Source organism: Aphidius gifuensis, linkage group LG6, assembly GCF_014905175.1.
Source record: "Aphidius gifuensis isolate YNYX2018 linkage group LG6, ASM1490517v1, whole genome shotgun sequence".
Classification (NCBI taxonomy): Eukaryota; Metazoa; Arthropoda; class Insecta; order Hymenoptera; family Braconidae; genus Aphidius; species Aphidius gifuensis.
The window spans coordinates 8,138,798-8,153,309 of record NC_057793.1 but is presented as its reverse complement, the minus strand read 5'-3'; the positions used below and the strand labels follow the sequence as shown (position 1 = coordinate 8,153,309).

Sequence of the window (14,512 nt, the reverse complement as noted above, 5' to 3'; positions counted from 1 at the left end):
ATTATATAAATACATAAACATCTAGGGTCGCATGAATTCAAAAAAAATTCAATACAAAAAATAAAAATAATAATAAGTTATTATTAATAACTAGCTTTTTTTTTTTCTTCGATTTTTTTTTTTCTTTTGAGCACGTTAGCTGTCATTGAAGCAAATATTTTCACTGGGTTTTTTTTTAAGTCAGATTCTCACACTCCTCCAGGTCGTTGTGTCACATTCCTGATTCAGCAATTCCTTCATCATCTGGGAAATAAAATATTTGGTTATTAATTTTTGTTTAATTTTAATTGTTCATGCACATTCAAAAGTCAGGCTTTAATTAAATAATTATTAAAATTTTTTAAGATATAAATTTTACAACATTCACATGACTAAATATCGTTGACAAAAATATCGCAAAAAAATAAACAAAAAAATGTGGGACAAGCCCAATTCGTTGGGTGATGAGAACTGGGGTCAAGACCACCAAGTTCTCCAACACCAGGTTGTTTTTCTTCGTTGGGTCAGGAGATTTTACAGCGGAATTCGGGCCGTCCCGACCACGGCCACCTTATCCGCCAACTGACCAGTATATCCCTCGTTGGATCAGGGTTGTTTTACGCTGGAATCACAGTGACCAGTGCGGTACCGGTCACCCATCCAACAACTGACCAAGGGGTACGGTGCTTAACATACGACGAAACCGTACCCCAACTCGACGCTCAGAGCTACAGGCCCTGCGGCTATTTGCAAGTAAACAAAAGTCACATATGAACTAATTTTTATTTTTATTTTTTAAATAAAAGTATTCTGTATCTAGTTGAGCATTTACAAAACTTTATAAAACAATATTATTCATTTATTTACTTTTTATTATTATTTTATTTGTTTTGTTAATTAAAAATTTTCTCGCAAAAATAAAAATAAAATTACAAAACTATCTTGACAAAAAAATCACGTACATTTCAAGATACGTACGTTAATTTCAAGATATTTTACTTGAAAATAATTCAATCAAGAAATTTGTGTTTACGATATTTAGTCATGTTACTATAAACAATTATCAATCTTTAATTTTTTAATTATTTATATTTAAAGTAAAAAGAAAATCAATAAATTTTACATACAAGTGCAGACAAACATATAAAAAAAAAAAATGCAAATCAATGATACAAAAAATTAATTATGAAGCTCTACAGTAATTAAAAAAAATTAGTTAAAATTAAACAAAAACATGAAAAATGCAAAGCAAACAATACTATCACAATTCGTGCATGAAAACTCATATGCAATGCATATAAAATTTTCAAAAATTACCCTCGTCTTCATTTCCCGAGTCCGAAGGTCATCTCTCCTTTTCATCCGATGTTGGACTAACAGCACTCTCGACTGAACTTTGATTTTTTCCTAAATTTTTTAAACTGTGTTTCAAATATATTCCTACAATTCCTTTAATATAGAAAAAAAAAAAAAAAAAAATGAAAAACCAACAACAATCCCACAATAATAATAATTTTAATTTACAAAAAAAATTAACTACAATTATTATACTAAATTCCCTTAACAGTTAATAAATTGGTAAAATAAAAAAAATAAAAAACAAATAAAAATAATTGACAGCATTTGTTAATTAAATATTTTTTCATCCACCGATTGTTAAATTGTTGTTAATAATATAATTTAATAAATAAAAAATTCCAATAATACCTTCAAATCCTTGATTATCATGAATTTCTCTTGGTGGTCCAGTTGTATCTTGTCCCTCAAGTACAGCAAGTAAACATTGATGTATACAAATATATTGTTGTTCAGTTTGTACCATCCAAACACGTTCTTTTCTCATAACCCATACAATACCAAATATATCAACATAATCAGATACTTGTATTTGTTGTAATATTCTATCAAGTGTTATAAATGTACCACTTCTACCAACACCAGCTGAACAATGTACAACAATTGGTCTTTGATCTGGTCTAACTCTTTCTCTAAATGCACGTACAAATCTAGCAAGTGTTGTTGGTGGACTTGGTACACCAAAATCTGGCCATGTTGTAAAATGAAAATGTTGTATAACACGTTTAACATCACCACGACATAACATAAATTCTGTAATACTCCAATCTGGATAACGTGTTTCATTTAATACTGTTACAGATATATCACCATAATATACTGGTAATGTATCAATTGGCCAATAATGATCACATTTTTCACGTCCTTTTTCAATGCATCTTGTTAACATAACAATTGCACGACTATTACTTTCCCAAACCATACGCCAAAAATCATCACGTGTTGAATGTAATGGTCCTTGTGTTACAATAAATTCACGTGGTGAATTATGACCTGGTACATAATTTGCATTAATATAATCAGAACCTTCTTCATCATCAACTGGTTGAAGTTTAAATCTACTATGATCATATGGTAAAATATTTGTAAAACGATTTTTTGGACGATTACATGGTAAATCAGCAGCAGTACATGCTTGATCTCTTCCAACATGTTTTAATTCTTCAAATTCTTCAGAAAAACGAAAATCTGAATCTGCTGACATTATTCTATAATGTTCAGCAAAATTTTCAACTCTTATTGGACGACTGTAATTAATCAATTATTTACAATTTAATATTTTTTTGTATTAATAATAATCATCAATTAAATATTTTTATTATTACCTTGTTTCAATTACACTATCTGGCAATGATAGATTATCAGCAGCTCTTGGTTCAGTTATTTTTCTCAATTGATTTTTGTGTCTTCTAACTAATAATCCAATTCCCAATAATGTTAATAAAACTAATATTGGCACTGTTATTCCAACAATAATAACTGTATTATCTTTATCTGTGAAATAAATAAATAAATAAAATTAACATTATAATTAAATAATTTACATTCAAAATTATCAATTAATGATAAAATTGATTTATAAATAAACCAGTTGTATTTTTTTAATTCAATTTTTATTTTTTTATTATTTTGTAAATAGAAAAAAAAAATTTGAAAAAAAAATAAATTTATGATTTTTTAATACTGGCAACAACAATGTTGTTTCTCACCTGCCAGCAGTAATCCTTTTGCAAGACATGTATTAAAACGATCAGTATAAATTCATCAGAAAAAAAAAAAAAAATCTAACTAATGTCTTTTTTAATTTATTTTAAAAAACAATTTAATTTTGTTTTTTTTTTTTTGTTGTTTAAATATATATATTATTTTAAATTATAATTTAAATATAAAAAATTAGCTAAAACAAACCTGTTTGTATGGGAAAACTGTAGCTTGTATCTGTAAATTTATCTGATGCTGTAAATGCACGTACTTTAACACGATATGTAGATCCTGATTTTAATGGTCCATTACAATAACCAACTTTACTCTCACAATTTTCATATCCAATTGTAAAATCTTCAACTGATCCATTTTTAAATGGATAATATGGATCCATTACCTATTTATTAAAAACAATTTTAAAAAAAATAACAAATGTTTTCTTGATAAAATATAAATTATTTATTTATTTTTTTAAAATTATAATTATTATTACCTGATATGGAGGCCATACACTGTAAGCTTGTACATCTCTCCAACTTGGCATTTCTAAACCTGATGCATTTTTACTGTCATCTTCAGCAACAATAACAGTATAAGATATAACAGAACCATGCTGTTCACTAAAATAATTTTTTCTAAATCTAATCTGTATTGTTGTACTGCTTCTACATACTTCTGTTGGTACAACTTGTGTTGGTGGTTTTGGTGGTGCTAAAATTGGCATTTTTTGTTTCCATATTGCTTCAGGACCATAGCCAATTTTAGTCTCAGCTTGTATACGAAACATATAAGTTTTTCCTGGTATTAAATTTTTAATAATACCACGAAATTCATTGGGTTTAAAATCTCTTGTTAATGTATGACTTGATGCCTAATGAAAAAAATTAAATTCATTATTTATCATTTATATAAATATATTTAAATAATATTTAATACATACCTCTAATCCATAAGTAATTGTAAATTTTTTAATAACACCATTGTATTCACCAATTGATAAAAACCATTCAAAACTAATTTCACCTGGTTGAATATCTGTTGGATGAAATTTATCAACTTTACCAGGATATGATTCACTTGTTGTAAAACTACCACTTAATGGACTTGATCTTCTTAAATAATTTGACTCTGATCCAGATCTTACAACAAGTGTAAATGTATAATTTCTATGTGGTTTTAATTCTGATATTGTTATTGAATTTTGTGATGTTATATTTTGTACATATGCATCATCACTATTTAAATATTGCACTTCAAATGAATCATATTCACCCTTTGGTAAATCCCAATTCAATGTTATTTTTGTATCATTAATATCAATTGCATGAATTGCAGTTATAGCTTCAGGATCTAAAAATAAATTAAAATAAAATACAATAAAATGTATTCATTGAATTTTAGTTTGACCTAGATTAAATTAAATCATCATCTATTTTTATTATAAAATATAACTTACATAGACGATCTTGTCGTAAAATTGGTCGACTTTCAACATCAACTGAAACTGTCCAAGCAGTAACATTGTATAATTTACCTGGTATAAGATTGACAAATGTTACTTTAGTATCTTCATCATCAACAAGTTTTTCTTTGGTTGTATTATTTTTATCACTAATATGAAAACGATAAAAATTAAATTTTGATGATTCAATTGGTGTTGGTGTATAACGTAATGTTAATGAATCTGGTAAATCTCTGTCAACAACAACGACAACCTCAGATTGTATCAAAGGCACTGAAAATAATATTAATAAATTATTTAAAGATAAATTTAAAAAATATAAAAAATATATACTTACTTGTTCTTGTTGTTAAATTAACAACATCACTAACAAGATGATATGATATACCATAAATTGAAAATGTATATTCAACACCAGACATTAAATCATCAATTAAAATTTTTTCAATATTATTAGCTGAATTATTATTATCATCATAATTTAATAAATCACCATGATAATTATTAGTAATATTTTTAATTTTAATATCATTTGTATTATCAATTTGCCACCATTTAACAACATAAGTTTCAATTCTTCCTTCTGGTTTTGTAAATTCAAGTGTTATATTTGTTGAATCAATAATTGGTATAATATTTGTTATAATATTTGGTTTAACAGTATGATTAACTTGTAATGGATATAAACTTTCAACTCCAAAACTAACAGTATTAACTTGTATTGTATATTTTTCACCAGGTGTCATATCAGTAACTTCAGCTTCAGTAACTTTAACACTTGGTAATTTTTCCCATCTTGGATCATCATCTGTTTTATATCTTATTGAATATTCAGTATATAATGAATTATCTGGTTGTGTCCAATGTACTAATACACTATTACTTGTTACTTTTTCAATTCTTAAATTTTTTGGTGGATGTGGTAATACAGCTTGAAAATAATCATGTGGTTCACTACGTAAACCATGACTTATTGCAAATACTTTAACTTCATAACCAGCACCTGGATAAAGATCTTCAAGTATAATATGTGATTCAGTTGTTAATGTTGTTGCACTTTCACCAGTATCATTTCTTGTATGTGTTACTTCAAATTTATCTTGACGTGAATTAACATCACTTTTCCATGATATATTTAAACCTTTATCAATTGATTTTAAATCTTCAATAATTGGACTTGATGGACGTGTTACACAATATATTATTGTTTCATTTGATAATATTTTATTACTAATTGCTTGTACAATTATTGTATAATTACGTCCTGGTAATAATGCTTCTAATTTAATTATTGTTTTATCTGTTGTTAATGTATTACTATCACCAGTTATTGATGTTGTTTCAACTTCATGATATTGTAATTTATAACTATCTTGTATACTTGAATTTTCTGGTTCCCATGATACTTCAAGCATACCACTTTTATCATCAATATTTGCTGATAAATTACGTACAGATAATGGTTTAAGTGTAATATCACCAGTTGCTGGCCAACTTGATACTTTACCAGATACTGTTTTAACAATAACTTGATATGTATTACCTGGTTCAAGATCATTAAATTCCCATGTATTATCCTCATCACGATTAAGTGTTATTGGTGATAATTTACGTACACTTTTATCTGATATCATGACATCAAGTGATATTTGATATTTATCAAATTCTGATGTACCATTTGGTGGATTCCAATATACTCTAAAACTTGTTGATGTCAATGAATATTTATCAAATGTAACATTTATTGGACGTGTTGGTATTGTACGATATTGTGCTGTTGTTGGTGGTGATGTTTCATCTTCAGATACTGTTTGTACTGATATATTATATGCTCTACCTGGTATTAAATCTTTAAATGCTGCTTGTGCTGGTCCTGGTGGTTCACCTTCTTTTTCAACATAAAATATTGATTCAATTGCATCACGTGGTTCAATACTAACACGATAATGTGTATATATACCAGATGGATATGGTGGTTGCCATAATACAAGTAATGTTGTTTCATTTCTAAACCATACAATAAATTTACCAGGTGTATTTGGTTTTGTTGTAAAATTACGACTTGTATATGCAACACTTTCTTTAGCATCTAATACTGTAAATAACTGTAGAGAATATGTTGCACCAGCTGTTAATTCTTGTAATGTATATGGTACTGAATCAGCTGGTATAACACTTGTACGTGGATTACCAGCATCATTAAAACTTTGTATACGTAAACGAAAACCAGAATAATTTCCTTGATTTGGTGGTGACCAATAGACAAGTGCTGTTTTACCATTGTGAACAGATACTGTTAAATTTGATGGTGGATCTGGTGCTGTAACAACAATAAAAATACATTATTTCATTTTACTTTATTTTATTTTACTTAATGTTTGTGTGTGTGTGTTTTTTTCTACATTTCAAAATCAGGTCACACACAAATATTTATCTGATCAATAGAAATAGAGATTGCATACAGAGACACACACCTCAAAATGATTATAATCATTTAATTTTTAATAATTACATTTACAAAATAATTATAAAATACACAAATAAGATATTAATATTATTATGATATTTTATTTTTATTAAGCAATTTAAATATTTTTTTTTATTATTATTAATATTTACCTGTTGTTATTGAAGCTGTCCAAGTTAGCCAATCATGAAGTGTTCCATTACTGTAGTACAACCAAAACTCATATTTTGTACCTGGTAATCCATCACGAAATTTAATAACTTTACCAAGATCAGTTGCTGCAATTGTTTCATTTGGTCTGGGATAGCCAATTGGTGGACTGTAATCTAATCTGTACCATGCACCACCCTGACTCAAATTTCCAGGTATCTCAATGGCAAGGTCTGCCGAATACGTGACCTGAAATTTAATTTATTCATCAAAATTATATTATAATATATTAAACATTTATATTCAACTTTTTATATATTTTTTTGCAGTGAATAAAAATATTATTTTTGTGAAATTCGTTTATTATTATTAACCGTCACGTACAACTATTGGATACAATTTTTGTGTTTACTACTGTTGATTGTAAAGGAAAGACACACATGTTGTAAAATTGGTGTATACAATTGGCCGGAAACTCTCAGAATGGACCAAAAAAAAAAAAAAAAATTTATAGACACTCGTTGAATTTCCGGGAAGACATGAAGATGATTGAACCTTTTTTTTTTTCCTCGTTATAGACGGAAATTACTAGAGTTTTTTTTTTTTGAATATTTCTATTACACATTGAGAGAAGAATTTAATCGACAAAATAAATATTAATTTGTAAATACATAATAAATTAAATATTTAAATCAAATGAAACATATATTTGAAAAAAATAAATCATTTATTTGAATAGTATCATTTTGTTTTTTTTTTTAACGAAATAAATATTAATTTGTATGAAAAATAAATTAAATATTTAAAGTAAATAAATGATTATTTGTAATTATTATTACATAAAAAAATTGAAAAAATAAATTTAATATTTATTATTTATTTAATAAAATGTAGTATGAAAATTTTTTGAAATTATTATAGAAAAAAAAAAGTCAAAATTCAAGTATATAAATTTTTGAAATTTATTTTTATAATTTCAAATAAAATTTATTAACCACAAATAAATTAATATTTAAAAAAAAATAATTTTCATATTTTTCATCAAATAAACAATTAACCTTGTAATTTAATTTCAAATAATTTATTTTATTTTTTATTAATTAAATTTTCATTTATCTCAAATAAATATATTTTTAAAAATCAAATTAATCAATTTATTTGCATATAATAAATCCTTCTTTCGATGATAAAAAAATGTTTTTTTTTTTCCAATTTAACAATGACATATTTATTTTCCGGCAGAGACATGTTTATTGATTTTCATCATGTACTCGTTTAAATATGTATATATGTACAAATTTTTCATATGAAAATCTTTCCTCAATTTATTTCAGTCTGTCTGTTGCGTAGGTAACCCAACGTTTTATGTGAGAATATTAATTAAAACCAAAGTCTCCCTATACTTTTTTTTATTTTTTTATTTTTTAACGATGATGATTGCATGCTCAGGTGGTACATGTCGTCGTTTGTAAAATTAATGAGACTTCGTGTTTATACATACAAACATACATAAATAAAACATAATAATAAAAATATTTTTTTTTTTAAATTTAGACAAATTGCTCAATTGAAAAAGACAAGCAATTTTAACTGACCATCATTTTGTTTGACACTCTTTTTAATCATTTAAATTTTTTTTTATTTTATAAATTATTTTATTGTTTCTCTTTTTTTTTTTTACTTGTCTTCTTTGTATTCTTTCATGTTGTTTAATAAACCGTGTGTAAGTCATCCGGTTATATTGCACTTGGAGATAGTTAAACAACAAAAAAAAATAATAATATAAATTATAAATAAAAACAAAAATAATCATGTTGAGTAACATTAATATATGTGTGCACTTGAGATGAGAGTGCAGACATGAATTGTGAGAAAATATATATCCATGGCTTTGAAATTATATTTAGCATTACATATGTGTTTGATGTGTCTCTCCCCTTTTTTTTTGTACAATTAACATCTGGACTACCTCTTTAATTGTATTTAAAAAAATTGCTATTAAATATTGAAATAATATCTAACAAAAAAACTTTAATTTGACATATATTTTATCAATTTTTTTAATCATTAAGATTAATTGTTATTGATTTATTAAAATTGAAAAATTAACAGGATATATATTTTGGGTATTTTTTATTTTTGCAAGTTGAGAATAACCAAACAACCGGAAGTTTCATTCTAGGCATGTACATAAATATATAAATACTCAAATTAAATACAAACCGGATGTTAAAAAATCATCATGTGCAAGCTCAACTTAATATTCAATATCGTTAAATTAAAAATTACATCAAAGCGAAAACAAAATTTAAACAGCTATTTTTTTAGCAATTAAATTTTGTACATTTAATTAGTCAATAATTAATGATAATAACCGAAAAAAAAATAAACAAAATTTGTACTTTTAATTAGCCAATAATTAAATCAAACGACCAAAATAAATTAACTGAATTTTTCTTTCGAAATTTTAAAATGAAAATTCATTTATTTTCGAAATTATTTCTACAGCAATTTATTAACAATAAATATGCTATTCTAAAAAATAATAATAAAAAAAAAAAATTAGAAACGTTATGTATATGTTCATTGTTGTTCCCACACACAAATAAAATTAAAGGAAAAAAAAAAAGGCAAATAAATTTTTTTTTTACGTAATACACACAAAGAGTACGTAATGCAGTATTTACTTCATCTCCGGTGTATTTAAATTACTAGATTAACAAAAAATAATAATAAAAAAATATGATTAATTGAAATATGATGATGAGCAAGTTTTCACATTGATATTAATCTTACATTGCGTTTTAATAAACAATTAATTTATTATTTAGCATTTAAATAAACAAAAAAAATCTCAACAAAATATATATTTTTCATTGTTTTGTTAGTCTTTTAGTGTGCAACAATTATCAAGGTTTTATTGTGTACTTGATTTGTAATAATAAATTAATTTTTATTTACAAAAAATGATAGTTATTTTATAAAAAGACCCTGGATGTGTGTGTGAAGAGGTCGCAAATGAGGACGTTCATTTGAAAATTTAAAAATTTAAAATTTTATTATTTTATGCTGTTTGCGTATATTAACATTTAACTGACAAAAAAAAAATAATAAAAATACCTTTTTTTTTTTTATAACCGTATATGTAAAATAATTCAAGCGTGTTTATTTAATTTTTTTTTTTTTCTTTTAACAATAATTCATCGAAGAAAAATAAATGTATAATTTTTTTTTAAAACTCAAATCTATCAATCATAGTGATTTTTATTTATTTATTATTATCATTTTGTTGAGTAACTCTTTTTTTGTATTAAAAAAAAATGCAATTTAAAGATTTTTTTTTTGTATTGACAGAAATTAACGCCCATTTGTTAAATCAAATTAATGACCAAAAAAAACGTTAATTTACAATAATATTTATCGAAAAAAAAAATAAAAAAATTGATAATTGCAATTTTAGATAAAAAAATAATTCCATTGAAATGAAATCAATTCAAAAATATAGATTTTAAATACTCCAATTTATCAATCATATTATATATTATTTATTAATTATTATTATTAATTTTTTTTTGTAAAATAACTTTCCCAAAATTCGCCATTAAAAATTAAAAAACGATTTTGTTAAAAAAATTGTTTTTTTTTTTTTTAGAAATTAATTAATATTAATGATAAATTTTGTTTAAATTTAAACTTAATGTTCCTAAATGAATAATTGATAAACAATAAAATAAAAAAATATAAATTTTATTAATTTTCGATTTGATTTCACCGCGGGAAAGTGTAATTTTGCAAGTCTGTAAATTCGAATTGACCCCTTTCTTGCAACTGCGCGCACAAGGTAACAAAAAACAACAACAATAATAATAATAAACATATTCAAATAATAATAACAATAAAAAAAAAATAACCACAAAACAATAATGGTATTGTCAAAATAAAAAAAGACTTTTTATTATATCTTTTAAATTAAAAAAGACAAAGGAAAAAAGTAAAAGAAAAAGAAAAAATTTAAAAAAAAAAAAAAAGTATATTCTCTTACCTTAGCCAGGAGTACAACGAGAGTAAAAAGAATTTGATGTTTAATCGTGAAGGAATGTTCAGCATTTGTCCACTTAAATTTGTTCATTTTATTAATTTATTTATGTATATTTATTAACTATTATTATTCACATGAATCAATGACATATATGCAGCTTCAAATAATAACTATCACTTTATCAATTTTTAATTTATAAATTATTATATTGACAATATAGGAAGATTTTTTGTGAAAAAATTTTTAATTATTATTTGTTTAATTAATAGGAAGACTTTTTTAAATTTATTATTATTATTTTTTTGACATTTGACATCACGAAAAATCACATTTTTTGATGAAATAAACAACACTAACAAACACCTGTTCACAATTTTGTTTTTTAATAAATAAAAACAATAAAAAATCAGCCATTTTATTTATTATTTATAATTAAATAATATACTTTTTTTTTATATTAATATTAGTAATATCAAAATTCACTAATTTGACTAGCACTTGTCAAAAAATAACAACAATAACAAATAAATTTGACACATTTAAAATAATAATAAAATTAATAATATTCAATCCACATTTTGGCACAATTTTTTTTAAACACACAATACTTTCACATTTATTAATAATTAAAAAAATTTTTTAAAAAATAAAAATTGATTTAATATGAAAAAAAAAAAATTTCTAAAAAGACTTTTGTGGAATTCGAAAATTCACCGTTTAAATGTCATTTTTAAAAAAAAAAAAAAAAAAAAAAAACAAATACTTTTTTTTTTTTGAATTAATTTAAAAAAAAAAGAAAAAAAATTTATTTATTGATAATTATTTTGTATTAAATATATATTGAATTTTAATTAATAATAAAAAAAAAAAATTAATTTCACTATAACACTGTAGTATCAATTAAAAAAAAAAAAATAATTATTAAAATAATAATAATTATTATATTATTTATAAAATTTTGATGGCGCTCCTTTGGCGTACCAACGAACGTACGAGACCTCGTTCGTGTCTCAACTTTACGAATAGTCTCTCTTTGCATTGCTTGCCTTTTGCCTTTCCATTCCACCTCTTACAGCTCTCTTGCCTCTTTATTTATTTATTTTTTTTTTATATATTTTACCTCCTCTCAACCCGCGAGCTCTTATTTTTTTTTTATTATTTACTGAATGTGTGTGTATGTATTTTATTTACCAATACAGGCCGATGCCTAGATGGTACAACCCGGTGTGGAACCAATTCTTTCCTAGCCCCTCCTGTCGATGAAACACTTGCACAAAGTGTGTACTGTGTACTACCATCAACAACGTCACCCTTTCTCTCTCTCTCTCTTTCTATTCCTCCTTCTTCCTCTCTCTCTTTATCTGGCCGGGTACATGATGTACATGTGTGTGTGTTATTTTATATTTCATATATGTATTTATCATCATACACAAACACAAGCATAACAATGTACCACACCTTTGAATACTTTTTTTTTTTTAACTTAAATTAATACTGTCTTTATTTAAATGTGCTTATGATATCAATACTTTCATTGAATTTTAATTGAAACTCTTTTTTATCAACAGCATCATCATCATCGTCGTCGTCATCAAGTCCAATCAAGTCCGGGTATAAACACGAATTAATAACCCCAACAGCGACATCTATTTACATCCTTGATATATATTTATTTTCTTTCATCTCTTTTGTGTCAGCATCTCTTGGAAATCCTCTTTTATTTCACAGCATCCAAAATGATTCATTGTCTCTCTGTACAAACAAAAAAAAAAAATCATTTTTTTTATGGGAAAAAAAAATTATCTAATATATAGCATTTATTTTATTAATTTAAAATTATATTTTGTTTGTTTAAATTAATTTTTTTTTAATGAAATAATTTTTCTAAAATACTTAATTGTAATAATTTTTTTTATTAATTTTAAATAATATTTCATTTAAATTAGATTTTTTTTTCAATTTTATTATTTTTAGTTTTTATGAAATATTAGTATAATGCTATTTTATTTTATTTTTATTTTTGAATTACGTATATATTATTTTTTAATTGATATTCATTTATTTATATATTTTTTTTATATATTTCCGGTTTGAAAATTATATTACACCTGAATTGTGGAATGTGCAATGTAATAGGTTGTGCATGCGAAATAAAAATTCAATGATTGTGGAATGTTGGAATTAAAAAATTATTCATGTTATGAGAGAGTAATGTGAAAGCAGGTATGTTACGATTTTATTTAATTTTTTTATTTGTTTATATTACGATTTGTTTTTTTTTTAACATTGATTAATTAGAAACAGTTATGTGGTTTTAATAATTGAATAATAATACTAGTTTTCAGTGTTTTTAAATCATAAATTATTTATATACTTTTTGAATTTAATTGCATCCTTGAAATTTCATTACAGCGGCATGTAATATCTTGTGTTGATAACACTGCTATTCACATTACCGATTGAAGAAAAACTACCAACTGTCGGTCAAGTAGAAATGCCAAGAGAATTTCATAATTGTTCATAATTTTGAATAACATATAATTTAAAAAATATATGCAATGTTTTTTTTATTTAGTTGTAAATAAATATGTCTTGAACTTTTTGCTAATTAATTTAGCTTTATTGTTATTTTATTTAAATAATTAAAAATACAAAATCATTTTAATTTAAAAAATTATCAAACAAATTTTTATATAAAATTTTAAATCTAGTTGTAACATTTTTAAACAATCAAAGTTATTTAATAAATATTTTTTCAAGTATTTTAATAATAATCTAAATAAAATTCATATAAAGAAAAAATAGATTAACAATTTAAGAAAAAAAAAATATTAAAAGCTCTTTAAAACAAGTAACAATAGAAATATAGAATTTTAAAATAAAAAATATAATATATTATTAAATAATAAATAAAATTAAATGACTTGACATTGCAAAAAATCACAATTGAAAGAAGCTTTAGTATTGCAGTTGTTGTTTAGAGGTAACGTCTGCCAGATGCCAGTCTCTATATCACAAACCGGCTGTGATTTTTATGATTTTTTTGCATCGTGAGATATTCACAAAACAACTGGATAAATAATAAAATAAAAAAATAAAAAATATGACAGTATAAATTGTTAAAAAAAAACATCGTCATCCTGCTGCTTGTTAACATATAAAATTTACGTCAAATAACTTCCGGATACTTGATAATTTTTATAATGTTACATTTAAAAAAAAATCTAATTAAATTTATATTAAAAATTCTCAGCAAATATTAATCCATTTACTTTTTTATATCTTGAATTTTTTTAAAAAAACAAAATAATATTCTCTTATAATTATTTAAACCATTATAAATATTGTTGAAATT

At 23.9% G+C, this 14,512-nt stretch overlaps 1 protein-coding gene across 6 annotated transcripts; it reads right to left on the bottom strand.

Annotated features, from left to right (window-relative positions):
* Positions 1-9: 9 nt before the first annotated feature.
* LOC122859314 (tyrosine-protein phosphatase 10D) lies at positions 10-12,616 on the bottom strand. 6 transcript variants are annotated; one of them, XM_044162778.1, is made up of 12 exons: positions 11,161-12,616; positions 7,121-7,367; positions 4,839-6,821; positions 4,496-4,774; positions 3,980-4,389; positions 3,533-3,910; positions 3,244-3,436; positions 3,045-3,059; positions 2,661-2,829; positions 1,687-2,582; positions 1,297-1,428; positions 34-243 (listed from the first exon to the last, which is right to left on the bottom strand). In XM_044162778.1, exons 1-11 carry the CDS (start codon positions 11,245-11,247, stop codon positions 1,325-1,327), a joined length of 4,761 nt encoding a protein of 1,586 aa, XP_044018713.1. In that variant the 5' UTR covers positions 11,248-12,616; the 3' UTR covers positions 34-243; positions 1,297-1,324. The 6 variants fall into 6 exon arrangements, with proteins under 6 accessions (XP_044018717.1, XP_044018713.1, XP_044018715.1 ...); XM_044162780.1 differs by having other exon boundaries at positions 1,297-1,386; positions 11,161-12,615; XM_044162782.1 differs by lacking the exon at positions 1,297-1,428 and having other exon boundaries at positions 10-243; positions 11,161-12,614.
* Between the last annotated feature and the right edge of the window lie 1,896 nt (positions 12,617-14,512).

Coding starts and splice junctions, on each gene's coding strand:
- LOC122859314 (XM_044162778.1), bottom strand. CDS start 11,247: ATGAACAAATTTAAGTGGACAAATGCTGAACATTCCTTCACGATTAAA. Junction 3,911..3,979: donor CAATTACTTATGGATTAGAG/GTATGTATTAAA, acceptor TTTTTTCATTAG/GCATCAAGTCATACATTAAC. Junction 1,429..1,686: donor TGATAATCAAGGATTTGAAG/GTATTATTGGAA, acceptor TCTATATTAAAG/GAATTGTAGGAATATATTTG.